Source organism: Schistocerca piceifrons, chromosome X (assembly GCF_021461385.2).
Source record: "Schistocerca piceifrons isolate TAMUIC-IGC-003096 chromosome X, iqSchPice1.1, whole genome shotgun sequence".
NCBI lineage: Eukaryota > Metazoa > Arthropoda > Insecta > Orthoptera > Acrididae > Schistocerca > Schistocerca piceifrons.
Window position 1 is genome coordinate 204,868,814 of NC_060149.1, and position 16,915 is coordinate 204,885,728.

The 16,915-nt window shown below is 40.7% G+C and overlaps 1 protein-coding gene across 1 annotated transcript in view; it reads right to left on the reverse strand.

Annotated features, from left to right (window-relative positions):
- LOC124722127 overlaps nt 1-16,915 on the reverse strand; it is a 104,120-nt gene that overhangs the window by 73,264 nt on the left and 13,941 nt on the right. The window contains exons 2-3 of the mRNA XM_047247332.1: nt 1,857-1,946; nt 140-339 (exon numbers count right to left, since the gene is read on the reverse strand). Coding sequence (XP_047103288.1) covers nt 140-339; nt 1,857-1,914 — 258 coding nt within the window. The 5' untranslated portion in view covers nt 1,915-1,946. The remainder of the gene's footprint in view (nt 1-139; nt 340-1,856; nt 1,947-16,915) is intronic.

Genomic DNA, 16,915 nt, shown 5'->3' on the forward strand with positions numbered 1-16,915 from the left:
ACTTACAAGGAAAAAATGACAGCTCAATTTCTTTAATTATAATCACTAAATACTGAATGTTAAGTGTCTACCACAGTTTCACCAGTGAGGTAAAACATGACAATAGTAACAAAAAGCAAGTGCCAGAAATTTAACGTACACACACTGCATCATCCATGGTTTGCACTGGTGTACCAAGTCTAGGCTGAACAGATGTTGGTGCTGGGCTGTGATCTCTCGAGCGCAGTCCGTATGCAGATGCCCTCCCGTATCCACTCACAGAGCATGACAAGCCAAGATACGAAGGTTTGCGTACACCACCAGATTCTGCTGCACTTTTTGGAACATTTTTACTTGCACCTGAAATAAAGTTTTGAGATACTAATCAAAACAGTTACTAATGTAATATCTCAAAGAATTCTTCCAGCAATATTACATGTGGATGATTCATGCCCAAATTTTATATGCCATTTTTCAATTTCTCCTATATCTGTTTCAGAACTGTAAAACTGTATGACTGTATTTAGTCATAATAATCATTAAAAGTGGCATTAAAACAAAGCACATTTTTCATAAATTACTACTCTACAAGTAATCTGCAGCACATGATCGAAGTATCCAGACACCAACCTAAAATAATTCACTTATCGAAGAGACAAGCTACTGATTTTGTAGGATGTGATTTCCATTAATAAGTACTTGGCCATGGCCTTTAGATTACCCAGTAGTAGGTACTTCATAGCACTTAACACTGCCACATATCTGTGCCATGATGAATCTTATTATAGCAAATAGTGAATGGAATTTGCAGTTCTATCTAGTGCCTACAGTAAAACTTGCCCTTTCTCACCCTGCCATCCCACAGAAAGGGCACTCATAATGAGGCGGAATGCCAATCCAATAGTTTTCATAAATATACCGAGTGCTTACTGACTGTCAAAGTATTGTTCAATTGTGCACATGGAGTGCATGGACATGAAGAAACTTTCATACTGCATGGTTTGCAGAGGAGTAATCTGCTGAGAAGGCAGTAGTGTGTGTACCACATGATTTGAACTCATTTGAGCTTTAACAAGATATCTGGGATTGTTAGCTTTGTACCAGACAACCAAGGCAACCAGCGAAATCTAAAAACCTTGCAGTTCTCCAAGAAGAATCAATTCAACTTTAACTACAGATGTGAGTGTTGGCTGTCAGGTTATAGAATTGGTCAACCCATCTGACACACCAGAGGAATGACAGCAGCTTTACACAGCTGTCTGGATACTTCTTACTGCATAATGCAGCTAACTTAAAGGTGTTTATTTAGTATGCACAAAATCAATAATCATGTAAACATAAAAGGTTAAGTCAAACAATAGCAACTAACAAATGATAGAAACTTTTTTTTTGTTGTTGTTGTTAACAGAGTGTTAGCAACTTGATCAGTCAACTAGAATGATATCAAATCCAAACTTGGCAATATCAGTACTGCTAGTGTGTAAATAACAAGCATGCACACACGTGACTTCAATGTAACATGCAAAGGGCAGTGCATCAACAGGTGGGAACAGGGCAGTGAAAATGGATTGAAATGCCAAGCAAGAGAACTTCTCCTCAGTATCTGCTCACCTCTCCTACCAGAAACTATTGCAATCCACTGAGGACTCTGCATTACCATAAATTACTTCTGGCTATTTTAGGCCTCTGATACTCCTCATCCGCATAAAATTATTCTATAAAGCAAAACCTAGGTGAGTAAAAAAAATCCTTGACCCTTGTACTGACAACGTGCAATAATTTGTTCTGCAATTGTGGAATGTATATGCACACAAGGTGATGTGGGAACAATTACAAGCAAAGAATCATGCGTTTAACGAGTTTTTGACGTCTAATACCTGGATCGGCTCCACCATTACTGTAAATACCCACAGAAGGGTTGTTTATAGAAGCCATGATGCATGACTTCCTCACCTCGACAGGCTTACCTGTATAAAAAAAGTATTTAGCACATTGAAAGGCGAACACCAAAGAAATCACCAAAATCTGCACTGGAGGAGAAACACTCATCAATAATTGTACTTTGATGGAAACACTCTTACGGGTATACTAATAAGAATGGCAATATGTGGACAGCAATTTTTCCATTAAACACGAAGGCAAAAACATTATGCAGTATCGAGGTGAATCTAAGAACATAAATTATTGCATAGAGTTCAGTCATGTTACTGTATTGATATGAAACTCACCTATTACTCTTTTTTCACCTGTCAATTTGCTTCTTTAAAGTGGAAATACCCTATTTGAAAGCCAGATAATATTCCTTACTCCATACCAGTTTATTTCTTATGGCAAAGAATCCTCTTTAAAAGCACGCACACACGCACACCGTGCCCCCATTTAGTAGGGGTGGTTCTCTCTCTCTCCCCTCACTATTTGATGTTCAAGATACCAACCAGAAGAATATTTTTTATTATAAATGTCATTTTATACAGTTAATCATTCTACTGGGGTTGTAAACCTTCTTAAAGACCAGGATTAATTATGTATAATATACACTGAGGTGAAAAGTCATAGGATAGCGATATGCACAGATACAGATGGCAGTAGTATCCTATACAAAAGGTACGAAAGGGCAGTACCTTGGCAAAGCTGTCATTTGTACTCAGGTGATTAATGTTTAACAGTTTCCCATGTGATTATCACCGTGCTACAGGAATTAAGAGACCTTAACATGGAATGGTAATTGGAGCTAGATGCGTCTGACATTCCATTTCAGAATTCAATATTCTGAGATCTTCAGTGTCAAGAGTGTGCCAAGAATACCAAATTTCAGGCATTATCTCTCACCATGGACAATACAGTGGCTGCCGGCCTTCACTTAATGACCTAGAGCAGCAGCGTTTGCTTAGAGTTTACAATGCTACCAGACAAGCAACACTGCACAAAATAACCACACAAATCAATGTGGGACATATTATGAATGTATCCATTAGGATAGTGCAGCAAAATTTGGTGTTAATGGGCTATAGCAGCAGATGATCCATGCGAGTGCCTTTGCTAACAGCACAAGGTCGTCTGCAGTACCTCTCCTGGGCTCGTGACCATATCGTTGGACGCTAGATGACTAGGAAACTGTGGCCTGATCAGATGAGTCCCAATTTCAGTTGGTAAGAGTTGATGGGAAGGTTTGAATGTGGTTTGGTTTGGGTTTTGTTTTGCTTTAGGGCACAAAAATCAACTGAGGTCATACTCGCCAAAGTCAGAACTATAGAACACAAAGACAGAGAGCAGTTAAAAAATGACAATATGTTAGTCCCTACTGACGTAATAGAAGACAGCTAAAAACAGCATGTGGAAAAAGGGCTAAAAGAGACACCATACTGAAACAGAGGTCCAAAACTAAAAATTAAATGGGCTTCGCAATATTGCTTTGGCAGATAAAAAGTAAGATGCAGTCAACAGCCAATGCGTCATTTGCTAAAACAGCCGATAACTCAAGACGGCAAACCCAAGCGGGAACGTAAATGGTTAAAAAATAGGCATTCCATCAGGAAGTGGTGGACAGTTAAAAACTTAGGAGCAATGTGTACAAAGTGGTGGGGTAGCGCCACTTATTAAATGACAATGGCTAAAAACACAGTGCCCAATATGCAGCCTAATTAAAATGACCCCTCCCAGCAGGAGGGCCAAGAGAAGGTTGTCCAAGCCACTGGGAGAGGCTTAATAATCCAGAAATTATTCCTGTGAAAGCAGGACCATTTGCGGTGCCAAATGGACACCACCTCCTGACAGACGGCAACACAGAGATCATCGGAGGGAACATAGGAACTTGCAGGCTGAGGGAGGACTGCAGCCTTGGCAGCAGTGTCAGCAGCCTCGTTTCCTGTCAGACCAACATGACCAGGAACCCACAGAAGCATCACACTGGCTCCACCAAGAGTGAGCAAGTGAGTTTTGTGGACCCACTGCACTAAGGGATGGGCAGTGTACAGCACACATACTTTGAAGGGCACTGAGTGGGTCTGAGCAGAGAACACAATCGAAAAGGCTGTGTCACCAGATGAACTCCATGGTCTGATACAGGGAGAAGAGCTCGGCTGTAAATACTGAGAAGTTTGCCGGAAGCCGAAATCTAAAGACACAGGTGCCAATGATGAAGGCACACCCGACCCCATGGTTAGTCCGAGAGCCATCAGTGTATACAAAGGTACTATCACGAAGTTCCATGTGAATGTTGTGAAACTGAAGGTGATAGACCAAGGCTGGAGTAGTGACCTTAGAAAGCGAATGAAGGCCAAAGTTAACATGGGCCGCTTCATGAAGCTAAGGTTGTGAAGGGTTCACACCCACTGGGAAATTTGCAGGTAGTGTGAAGTTAAGCCACTGTATCAAGTACCGAAAGCAGACTCCAGGAGGTAACAGAAGAGAAAAGGGAACACCACACACTGGCGATCAAAGGAATCATCGAAGGAGGCAGCATAGTATAGGTGGCCACACATGGCACACAAATGGCATGCATACCTGCTGATGAGAAAGTGATGGCAGTAGAACAGTGGTAGTTCAGCAGTTTCAGCATACAGACTCTCAAACGGGCTGATGTAAAACATGCCCATGGCCAAATGGATGCCACAATGGGGGATAGTGTTGAGACGACGTAAGAGAGATGGACGTGTAGACGCATAGACAAAGCACACATAGTCTATTTTTGAACAGACACGGGACTGGTACAAACGGAGGAGGGTTGTTCAATAGGCACCCCAGGAAGTACTATTGAGGACATGGAGATTGAGGGACTGCATACAGTGGGCTGCCAGGGAAGACACATGGGAGAACCAAGAGTGTTTCCTATCAAGCATGAGCCCTAGGAATTTCGTAGTTTTAACTAATGGAAGGGCAACAGGCTCAAGATGTAAAGATGGTGTGAGAAACCGTTTGCGACGCCAGAAATTCATAGAGATGGTTTTGTCAGTGGAAAAGCGAAAGCCATTGTCGATGCTCCAGCAGTAAAGATGAGAAGATGATCAAGACATCGCTGAAGATACTGCTCAGTGAGACAGGTCTGTGGATAACTGCATAGATGGCAAAATCATCAACACAAAGGGAACCGGAGATGCCCAGCGGGAGACAGGTCATTATAGGGTTAATGGCGATGGCAAAGAGGACGACACTTCTCTGGCTGAAAAGTGGGGACTGACGTCCCCGAGGGTTGGGGGCGGGGGAGGGGGGGGTGTTGCTCCTGCACAACCTACTTTAGGAGCAACGGGGAGGCAAGTAATCCCACTATCAAGGGGGCAGGTGAAAAGTCTGACAGCTCTGAGAGCCAACTGTACACGGCAGAATGGAAGATGGTAGAACCGTTGCCATAGCGGCGACGTAGGTTGACATATGCACAGGATGTAGCCCCCTCTCTCTCTCTCTCTCTCTCTCTCTCTCTCTCTCTCTCTCTCTCTCTCTCTCTCTCTCTCTCTCTCTCTCTCTCAGCCTCAGTGTGGGTCGGTCGGTCCAGGGTCTTGTATTCCATTATTTTTCTTTCTTTCAGGAGAATCCTGCAGTCTGGCGAGCAAGGCAACTGGTGCTCTCCGCAGATGACACAGATGGGAGGCGGGACAGAGAGAGAATTGGGATGTGAAAGACGTTCACAATGCCGACAGGTGATGCTGGAAGTACAGTGGGAAGACATACGGCCAAACTTCCAGCACTTTAATTAAGCACCCATCCGGGAAGGGATCTATGGCTTTACGTCACAGTGGTAGACTATCACCTTGACCGTATAGGGTCATGTGACACCCTCTAAGGCCAAGATGACGGCACCGGTGGCAACTCAAACCCCAGTGGACGTGCCAGACAAAATGGACACCTTGTTGCTCTAAATTGGTGTGCAGCTCATTGTCAGACTGGGAAATAAGGTCCCTGTGAAATATGATACCCTGGACCATATTTAAGCTCTTATGGGGCATCAAGGAAACAGAAACATCCCCCAGCTTGTCACAGGTGAGTAGTGCCCATGTCTGGGTAGAGGATGTTGTTTTGATCAAGACCGACCTTTACCACATTTTGGAGAAGCCCTCCACCTCCCCAAAATTGTCCTCCAAATACTCCACAAAAAATTGATGTTTCACTAACAAGAAAGATTCCCCATCAACTCTTTTACATACATGGTACCAGGCTGATTAAGCTTCGCTGCCATCCTTAGGCGGGTGTTCCTCACATGGTGTGGCCGGGGGGACGATGATTTGGGGTCGTATTTCTTAGCATTGAAGTTAGCCCTTGACCGCTTAGAGACTGCTGGTGTTTGACCACCAGCAAGAGATGACATACTATGCTTCATGGCGTGTCCTCTGCCCTGATGCCACCCACTCTGACCAGGGAATCTCCCCACGGGCACCACCCAGCCGCAGCACAGGCCACCTGGCAGGATGGCCATTGCCAGGAGTCCCAATGCTCCAGGGTGACTGGCATCTACTCCTTGGCATACATGGGGAGTTAACGGTGCAGCCATCAGCAGAGAGATCCCTGAGTGGTCAGGGGGATACACAACCAACAGGAAGAATGAGCAGAAGTGCAGATCCACGTCGACGTAGGATGCGGGAGGTCTCAGTGCATGATGGACACTATGCACCATGTAAGGCGCCCTTCCCCAATTGGCTCACTCTTTGAGATAATCTTAAAAATCGAGGTCAAACCCTACAGGGGACCATCATATAAAGGCCAAAATGTGCGAGGCTCCTTTTAGTCACCTCTTATGACAGGCAGGAACACCTTGGGCCTATTCTAACCCCCGGATCCACAGGGTGGGGTAGATGATGATGATGATGGTCACCTTCACGAAGAGCTTGCAGTAGCTGAATTTTGTATGGTTTCATGTGTAAATGTCGACATAACAAATGCTAGACAGACATTCGAGGCATACTGAGTTGTCGAGCTGCACAGTGAACGTATTTCTGGGGACCCCTTGTTGAACTATGCAGGATGCGTTCGACGTCTGTGTCAGACACTAGGGGACAATCTGGCGATTTTCCTTTACACAAACAATCTGTTCCTCAGAATTGTTCATGCCATCATCTACTGCTCTTTGCTGTAGGAGGATTCACACCATACCTAGTATAAAAGTCACGCTGAACAGTTATTACTGACCCACACTGCACAAAACTTAGAACACAAAATGCTTTCTGTTCTCCAGACATCATTTTTACTAGAACTGAAGTGGGCTCACATTGCTGCTACCTAGTGATAACCCTGTGAAATTCTAGATTCTGCTCTTTCCAGCAGTATGTTGTTCACACACATACCTCAAACAACATGATAGTTACGATTTTTTTTTAAATCCAATGTTTTTTGATACACCCTGTTTTTCTGCCACATTTAGTATGGATATGGATTGTGGTTGTTCTGTTCACATGTGAGTCAAGCTGGTGACCCTCTGCTCACAGTTCCACGTGGTAGTCCGTTTGATTACACAGCTTGAGGCTGTTACCAATGCACATGACCATAGGGGACCCGATATGAAGATCCAAGAGACATCTGGCATATCCCATGTGTCCTCCAATAGGTTCACTACTGTGGCCACCCTGGGTACTGCCCGCACTGAGGTTGGCCTTGGGAAGGAATCCATTGTACACTGTGTGCATACCAGAAGGAGTCATTCCAGACATTGAAAGGGTGCTTTTGGATGCCATGAAGAGCACAGTGTGCAACAAGCTGTAGGTGGTGGTTCATGTCTGAACTAATGATATGTGTCACTTTGGATTGGAAGCAATTCTCTCGTTTCAGATGGCTAGCTGAGATGGTATTGCCTGTTACGCGAAAGCGAAGTTCAGCACCTGTAGAATAATCTACAGGATTGACTGTGGACCTTTGGTAGTGAGCCTAGTAGTAGACATGAGTCAGTCTAGAAGGTGCAGAGCAAACAGCACAAAGGTAGACCTAGCAACTATTGGTACTTCACTTGGAAACTGGTGTAACTGTTGGGAAAGAAACAAAGCTCCAGGCAATAATAGAAGCACTAATCATTATACATACTAGAAAGCTGGCTAAAGCTGAACATAAATTTAGCCGAAACTTTTACAAACAACCTAACCATGTTCAGAAACGATAGGTTAAACACAGTTCATGGTCGATTGTCTACTCCTGTCAGAAGTAATTTACCTTGTGAAATTGAAGTAGATAGTTCCTATGATTTCGTATGGGTAGAGGTTATACTTGACAATTGGAATAAATTAGTAATTGATTTGTTTTACCAACCTCCAACTCAGAGGATCAGTTCCTGCACAGTCATTTCAAACAGACAGCAACACGTACAATTATATTTTGTGGTAACTGGCTCATTCAGCACAAAATGAGTGAAATGGTGATTTTTACAAAATCAGGAAAGAAGATTTGAGCACATGAATGCACTAACAAAACATAAGATTTAATGATTTCAAACTCATTTTCACTGTATTCAAGATATTTAGTTATGAATTGTAACCACAAAGATTGTAGTTTAATGTACTCCATGAACACCAAGAAACATATATTGGCTGAACTGATTTGCTTTCTGTGAAACAGAGGGTGAAAATGAGCAAATTATGTAACAATAGGTTTCCTACACTGAGTACTTTTTTTCACACAAAGCCCATGCCTACTACAGTAGTACAAGTTTATATGCCAACTAGCTCTGCAGATGATGAAAAAATTGATGAAATGTATGACGAGATAAAAGAAATTATTCAGGTAGTGAAGGGAGACGAAAATTTAATAGTCATGGGTGACTGGAATTCGTCAGTAGGAAAAGGGAGAGAAGGAAACATAGTAGGTGAATATGGATTGGGGGAAGAAATGAAAGAGGAAGCCACCTTGTAGAATTTTGCACAGAGCATAACTTAATCATAGCTAACACTTGGTTCAAGAATCATGAAAGAAGGTTGTATACCTGGAAGAATCCTGGAGATACTAAAAGATATCAGATAGATTACATAATGGTAAGACAGAGATTTAGGAACCAGGTTTTAAATTGTAAGACATTTCCAGGGGCAGATGTGGATTCTGACCACAATCTATTGGTTATGAACTGCAGATTAAAACTGAAGAAACTGCAAAAAGTTGGGTATTTAAGGAGATGGGACCTGGATAAACTGAAAGAACCAGAGGTTGTAGAGAGTTTCAGGGAGAGAATAAGGGAACAATTGACAGGAATGGGGGAAAGAAATACAGTAGAAGAAGGATGGGTAGCTTTGAGGGATGAAGTGGTGAAGGCAGCAGAGGAGCAAGTAGGTAAAAAGATGAGGGCTAGTAGAAATCCTTGGGTAACAGAAGAAATATTGCATTTAATTGATGAAAGGAGAAAATATAAAAATGCAGTAAATGAAGCAGGCAAAAAGGAATACAAACGTCTCAAAAATGAGATCGACAGGAAGTGCAAAATGGCTAAGCAGGGATGGATAGAGGACAAATGTAAGGATGTAGAGGCTTGTCTCACTAGGGGTAAGATAGATACTGCCTACAGGAAAATTAAAGAGACCTTTGGAGATAAGAGAACCACTTATATGAATATCAAGAGCTCAGATGGCAACCCAGTTCTAAGCAAAGAAGGGAAGGCAGAAAGGTGGAAGGAGTATATAGAGGGTTTATACAAGGGTGATGTACTTGAGGACAATATTATGGAAATGGAACAGGATGTAGATGAAGATGAAATGGGAGATTAGAACTACTGGTGGCCTTGGGAGAGCCAGTCATGACAAAACTCTACCATCTGGTGAGCAAGATGTATGAGACAGGCGAAATACCCACAGACTTCAAGAAGAATATAATAATTCCAATTCCAAAGAAAGCAGGTGTTGACATATGTGAAAATTACCGAACTATCAGTTTAATAAGTCACAGCTGCAAAATACTATTGCGAATTCTTTACAGACGAATGGAAAAACTGGTAGAAGCGGACCTCGGGGAAGATCAGTTTGGATTCCGTAGAAATGCTGGAACACGTGAGGCAATACTAACCTTACGACTTATCTTAGAAGGAAGATTAAGAAAAGGCAAACCTATGTTTCTAGCATTTGTAGACTTAGAGAAAGCTTTTGACAACGTTAACTGGAATACTCTCTTTCAAATTCTGAAGGTGGCAGGGGTAAAATACAGGGAGCGAAAGGCTATTTACAATTTGTACAGAAGCCAGATGGCAGTTATAAGAGTCGAGGGACATGAAAAGGAAGCAGTGGTTGGGAAGGGAGTAAGACAGGGTTGTAGCCTCTCCCCGATGTTGTTCAATCTGTATATTGAGCAAGCAGTAAAGGAAACAAAAGAAAAATTTGGAGTGGGTATTAAAATCCATGGAGAAGAAATAAAAACTTTGAGGTTCGCCGATGACATTGTAATTCTGTCAGAGACAGCAAAGGACTTGGAAGAGCAGTTGAACGGAATGGACAGTGTCTTGAAAGGAGGATATAATATGAACATCAACAAAAGCAAAACAAGGATAATGGAATGTAGTCTAATTAAATCGGGTGATGCTGAGGGGATTAGATTAGGAAATGAGACACTTAAAGTAGTAAAGGAGTTTTGCTATTTAGGGAGTAAAATAACTGATGATGGTCGAAGTAGAGAGGATATAAAATGTAGACTGGCAATGGCAAGGAAAGCGTTTCTGAAGAAGAGAAATTTGTTAACATCCAGTATAGATTTAAGTGTCAGGAAGTCGTTTCTGAAAGTATTTGTATGGAGTGTAGCCACTTATGGAAGTGAAACATGGACGATAACCAGTTTGGACAAGAAGAGAATAGAAGCTTTTGAAATGTGGTGCTACAGAAGAATGCTGAAGATAAGGTGGGTAGATCACGTAACTAATGAGGAGGTATTGAATAGGATTGGGGAGAAGAGAAGCTTGTGGCACAACTTGACTAGAAGAAGGGGTCGGTTGGTAGGACATGTTTTGAGGCATCAAGGGATCACAAATTTAGCATCGGAGGGCAGAGTGGAGGGTAAAAATCGTAGAGGGAGACCAAGAGATGAATACACTAAGCAGATTCAGAAGGATGTAGGTTGCAGTAGGTACTGGGAGATGAAGAAGCTTGCACAGGATAGAGTAGCATGGAGAGCTGCATCAAACCAGTCTCAGGACTGAAGACCACAACAACAACAAGCTTTCTTTTGAATTTCTCTCTCTTTCTGGAGGTGTCCAATGAATGTCACACCTGTGACAAAAAAAAAAGTTTGCTTCTTGTTTCAACAAGTACTTAATAATTTTTAATATTCTGTGAAAGTGAGGTTAAGAATATATTAATTAGATATATATTATAATAAATATTTAAACTTTGAGACTATTTTATATTGAAATGTTGTCACAGGTGCAACAGTAATTTTTGTCACAGGTGTGACAAAATGCACACTTTTTTAAGATATTCCAGCATAATGAAATACCAGTATATAAAATTTGAAACAAACTGTTTCTGTTGAAGATGCAAAATAAATGGCATAATCTGCATCACTTCAGGCAGAGCGGTTACCTTCATAGTCTCTGATGTTACTGAATGTAGCACATGTTAAAATTCAGGAGTAAGTAAGAAACACGTATCTTTTTGTTTTCTCCATAAAAATTCCTGCCCTGAGAGATAGGCCTCCAAACATGACACAGAAACCCATTCTGAACATGCAAATTTTGGAAAAATATGCAAATGCTGTATCCCTGGAACAGTTCTAAATTTTTTTTTTTTTTTTTTTAAAGGTAATTGCTTTATGAATGCAAAGAAATCCTCCATTTGTACTTATCTGACAACGTTCTTTTACTACAATGTTCTGAACTTTATAATTTATGGAAAAAATTTTTTTTCAAAAATGCCAATCCATAAAATTTATTTTTTTCTGTTGGTTAGTACCATATAGTTCTACATTCCCTGAAAAGGAGAGCTTCCACTTTTAAGTTGGACAGGTTTTTCTCAAAAATCATTTTGTTTACTTTCAAGGGTAATGTATGTCTTCACTGTAGTTGTTTCTAACTAATTTCTTTGTTACAATGTTTATTTCTATTGTCTTTGTTGCACCTACTTCTTTTCACTTCCATTGTTGCACCTACTTCTTTTCACTTCCATTGTTGCACCTACTTCTTTTCACTTCCATTGTTGCACCTACTTCTTTTCACTTCCATTGTTGCACCTACTTCTTTTCACTTCCATTGTTGCACCTACTTCTTTTCACTTCCATTGTTGCACCTACTTCTTTTCACTTCCATTGTTGCACCTACTTCTTTTCACTTTATTGTAGTTTGTCAGTTTCTTTGTTGTGGTTGTTCATTGCAGGTTTCTGTATTGTAGTTGTTCAGTGCTAATTTGTTTTCTGAAGAAGCTTCTAAGAAATCTGAGACCATCCAGTGAGTTCTGTGTTTTTGTGAGGAATTTGCCAGTTGACACAGATGCAGTGTTTTGTGAAAAGGACTGAAATTTCATCTGACTGGGGCCACAGCAGAGCAAATGTCCTATTTGCATATCCGTAAAGGAATGGTATGTAACACAAACAAAAACACAGACTTTGTTCAGGTTGGGAATAAGTGTTCTCATTTGAAGACTCTGTTTCAAAGTGAACATGTTTCCAGTGATGACTGTGTTCTAAATGTTTAGACATAACAACAACGATAGTATCTGAACAAGGTGGATAAACCAAGAAAACTGTGGCTTTTGACTGTTTCATTGATGAACTTGGTAAATGGTCAGTGAAAGCAGTAACACACCAGCATCCTAAGAAACTGCAACAACAATACAGTGCAGAAGTGAAAGGGTGTGTACAGGCTGAACTATGTTTAGTGCTTCACAGTGATTTTGCTGAGAACTGGTCTGTATTTCTCCACAAGAAATACAAGGGTATCATTGGAGTAATGACCAGGTTTCAATTTTTTTCTCCTACCCTGCCTGAATTGATATGGACTATGCCAAATATAGATCTACTGACATAAAAATAAATGTAAATAATATGTCTTACATTCTCAGATAATGAACTTCAACAGAAATCATGAGAAAGCTGTGGGATAAAATGAAGGAAGATTCACTGAAACATGAACACTTAAAAAGGTACAGAAAAAAGGACAAAATGAGAAGAATGAAGAAAAAAAAAAAGATAGAAGGATGAAATTAGAAAAAGGTGATTCACGGAAAGAAAATATAAAAATATTGCAGAAACAAACAACACCAGTGAGTTACGGTCCTACAAATTTTGCAGATATTGGGTAAGACTGCAAATAAGGTGAAGAAGTCATTCCCATACAGTCCAAGGAAACAGACTGCTGCTGTTAGGAAACTAATTAAGGGACTGGATTTTTCTGACAAAAAAAATTAAGATACCCCAAGAGGTTCAAGAAGTTTGTCAACTGAAACAAAAAAGTAACTGAGTATTTCTGTCACAATGATGACAGTCAATTTACTCCCATTATTCATAATGTAAAATCTGTTAAAGACTCATTAAGTGGAAAATGAGAACAGGTTCGGAAGCAGCATATGATTACAACTGTTGGTGAGGCCTATGAGGAATTCAAGTCAACATTTTACGAACCAAGACCAACTCGTTTACTACCAAGATCAGGGACACCTCAGAGGACTAAATGTTAACTTTTAAAAGGCATTTCTGGATAAAGGAGTAACAAGCCGAATATTTTTAATTCTGTATGAAGAGCTTACAAAGAATGATGTTGCCATGCAAGCTGACTTCACCAAGAACTTATCTTAAATGTCACAAGATGAAATTTAGGTTGCACATTGGAGCCATAATATTTAACATTTACATGGGACAGTGCAAATGTTTCTTCTTATGCAATTGCAAATGATTACCTTTCTCATGTCAAATTTGCAGTTTGATGCTTTCTTGAAAAAATAATAGTACATCTAAAACAGTAAAATCCAAATTTACAAAAAGTTTGCATGTTTTCTGACAAATACACTTCACAGCACAGTTTAAAAATAAATTTACTCTGTCCTACTTCTGCCATACTATATCATGTTTGGGAGTTGCAACTGAGTGGAACTTCTTTGCTGCTTCACACAGCAAAGAGACTGTTGATGGGAAGGAGGGGGGGGGGGGGGACATTGAAGAGAACCATATGGAGAGGAATCAGAAAGAGACAGTGACTAATGCAAAGGGATTTTCTGATTGTGCTAGTGATAAACTGAATGATGTTCAAGTTCTCTTCAGTTGAAGTAGTGATGTACACGTGACAAAGGAAAGTCCTGAGACAAGGTCATTCCAATTCCTGATGTGCATTCTAACCATTATTTTAGGAACTATGACAGTCCTAAATATTTTAGCTACAGAAACATCTGGCAGTGAAATGGCAACATATGAAATCTTTCAGGAGGTCCCTAAATCCAAGAAACAGCTGAAATTTTCTGATGTTTATTCAGATTCAGAAGTGATGTTTAAGATAATCCAGCAACATCAGAAAAAGTACATGCAACCATAAATCCAACAAAGTAAATTAAAGCAGGAATCTTCCTGAAGATCACAGAGATTCAAAGTGAGGGAAAATGGACAGAGTTTTGTTGCTGTTTGCCAATCAGAGTGTGTGGAGAATAATATCAAGGTCATGTTTTTAAAATGCTGCAAGAAAGAAAAGAAACTCTTGTGCTAACGAAAATAACATTTCAATTTTTTCTTCACAAAAGAACATTGTTACAATTTTGTATCCCCCTGCAATCCAATGGAAAAATCTAGTTTTTATTATTTTCATGAGAAAGTTATTTACAAGTGTTTCTGTGTATACTTCTTTATTTTGTTAACTACTGAATCCTTTGTTTGAACAGGACACTGCTTAATTCTCCATATTGTGTAATACGCTGAAGAACCAAGAGGGTGTTTTAGTTAAAAATGAGTTATTTCTTTTAAATAACTGAGTTTATTAATTTAACTCCAACACCACTTAATTAAGCAATGTGATTTTTTAACTGCCAAAAATGGGATTTTAATACATTTAAAATTTTTGTTTTTCTGAACTATTTAGAGAAGTTCATACACATCATACCCATGACAACAGAAAATACGCTATTATTTTGAAAATAATGTTATGTTCTTTCTGATATTTTCATCGCTAATAAGTTTTCAGAATTATGCACTTATTAATTTGTTTACATATAATCATTCAATTCACAGAATTTTCCCTGACAGGTCAAAGTATTAAGTTGCACTTTTGAATTTCGTGACGCTCATTACACATGGTTTTTGGTTAATAACAGATTTTCATTAACTACAAAAAATTCTTTATTCAGACTTAATATAATCAATTTCCTTTTAAATGATATATGTTGAAAGAGGAATCATTAATTTGGGATATTTTAAAATTGTTTCACAGTTAATTTATACAGTTCACATGTCACACCCAAGACTACGGAATCAGTCAACTTCTATTATTTTTTTTTTATGGTTTTAGGGCACAAAACTGCGATGGTCATAAGCACCCATTCTGTGGCTTAGGGAAGGGCAAAAAACCAAATGTTAAATCAGCGATGTGACCGAAACTCAAAAACTAGGGAAACTAAAAACAGAAGGAAATCTCAAAACTACTACTGAAGGGGGGGGGGGGGGGGTTTCCCAAAAAAGGGCTTCAAATGAGCGATGTCATCTCACTGACACTGATAAAAACAGGGACGCGATCGGCTGAGTGCGTGTCATCTGCTAAAAGGGAAGATACATCAGGCGACATCTGTAAATGAGCAAGTAGCAGATTGAAATAGGGGCACTGAAGTAAAAGGTGTCTCACCGTCTATAGTTGCAAGTAGTGGGGACAAAGAGAGGAAGGATCGCCACTTAGAAGATGTTGGTGGCTATAAAGACAGTGCCTCATCTGGAGTCTAGTTAAAATTACCTCCTCCAACAACGAGGCCAGGAGGAAGAGGTCCAAGCAAAGGGAAGAGGTTTCACATCCCATAATTTATTATCGGGACGTGTAGACCAATGTATGTGCCATAAAAGAGCAACATAATGCAATAAAACACTCTGTAGATCAGCTAAGGGAGCCATGTGAACAGCAGGCCGAGAGAGAGACTGCAGCCTTGGCTGCTGTATCGTCTGCCTCATTTCTGTGGGTACCAATGTGCTCGGAGGTCCAGCGGAATGCAACAGACACAACCCCCAAGTGGAGGCAGTCCTGAATCCAGTAGACCAGAAAGTGGACAGGATAAAGAGCTTGGAGGCTGAGGAGAGAGCTGAGTGAATCCAAGCATATAATATACTGTAGCTGCTTATGGCGACAGATGTATTGGGCAGCCTGGAAAAAAGGGTGAAGCTCCGCAGTAAAAACCAAATACTGATCGGGTAGCCAAGATCTATTAGGGGTGTTGCCAACAACATAGGCAGTCCCAACACCAAATGTGGTTTTTAAGTCGTCAGTGTAAATAAATGTGGAATCCTCCATTCGTGTGCATAGAGAAGCAATTGTTTGACGATAAACTATGGGGGGGTGGGGGGGGGGCACATACTATCCTTGCGAAGCTGACAAAGTACATGAAGCAGGCACGTCTGGTGACAAAGCCAAGGTGGCGCCATACCCCCATCTGTCAAAGTTTTAGGATAGTGGAAGGAAAGAGAATGTAGCAGTTGATGGAAGTGGACTCCCGGTGGTAATATTGAGGAAGGGTGGCCTGCATACCCTAAATCTCAGGAGGTGTCGAAAAAACGAGCATGGAATGCATGAGCAGGCATGAACGACATGACTAGTGTAACGACTCAGGACAGCTCGCCGATTGGACAGCAGAGGTTCAGCAGTCTCAGCATAAAGGCTCTTCACGGGGTTGGTGTAAAAAGCTCCATATGCTAAACGCAGTCCATGGCGGTGTACTGAGTCGGTCACCAAAGAATAGACAGCCATGCAAAGGACTAAACAATGCTTCCATAGTCCAATTTCAAGCACACTAACACGTAATATAGGGGGAGAAGCACCACTATCCGCTCCCCAGGAGGTACCACTCTGAACACAGAGGGTGTTGAAAGATCACAGACAGCAAAC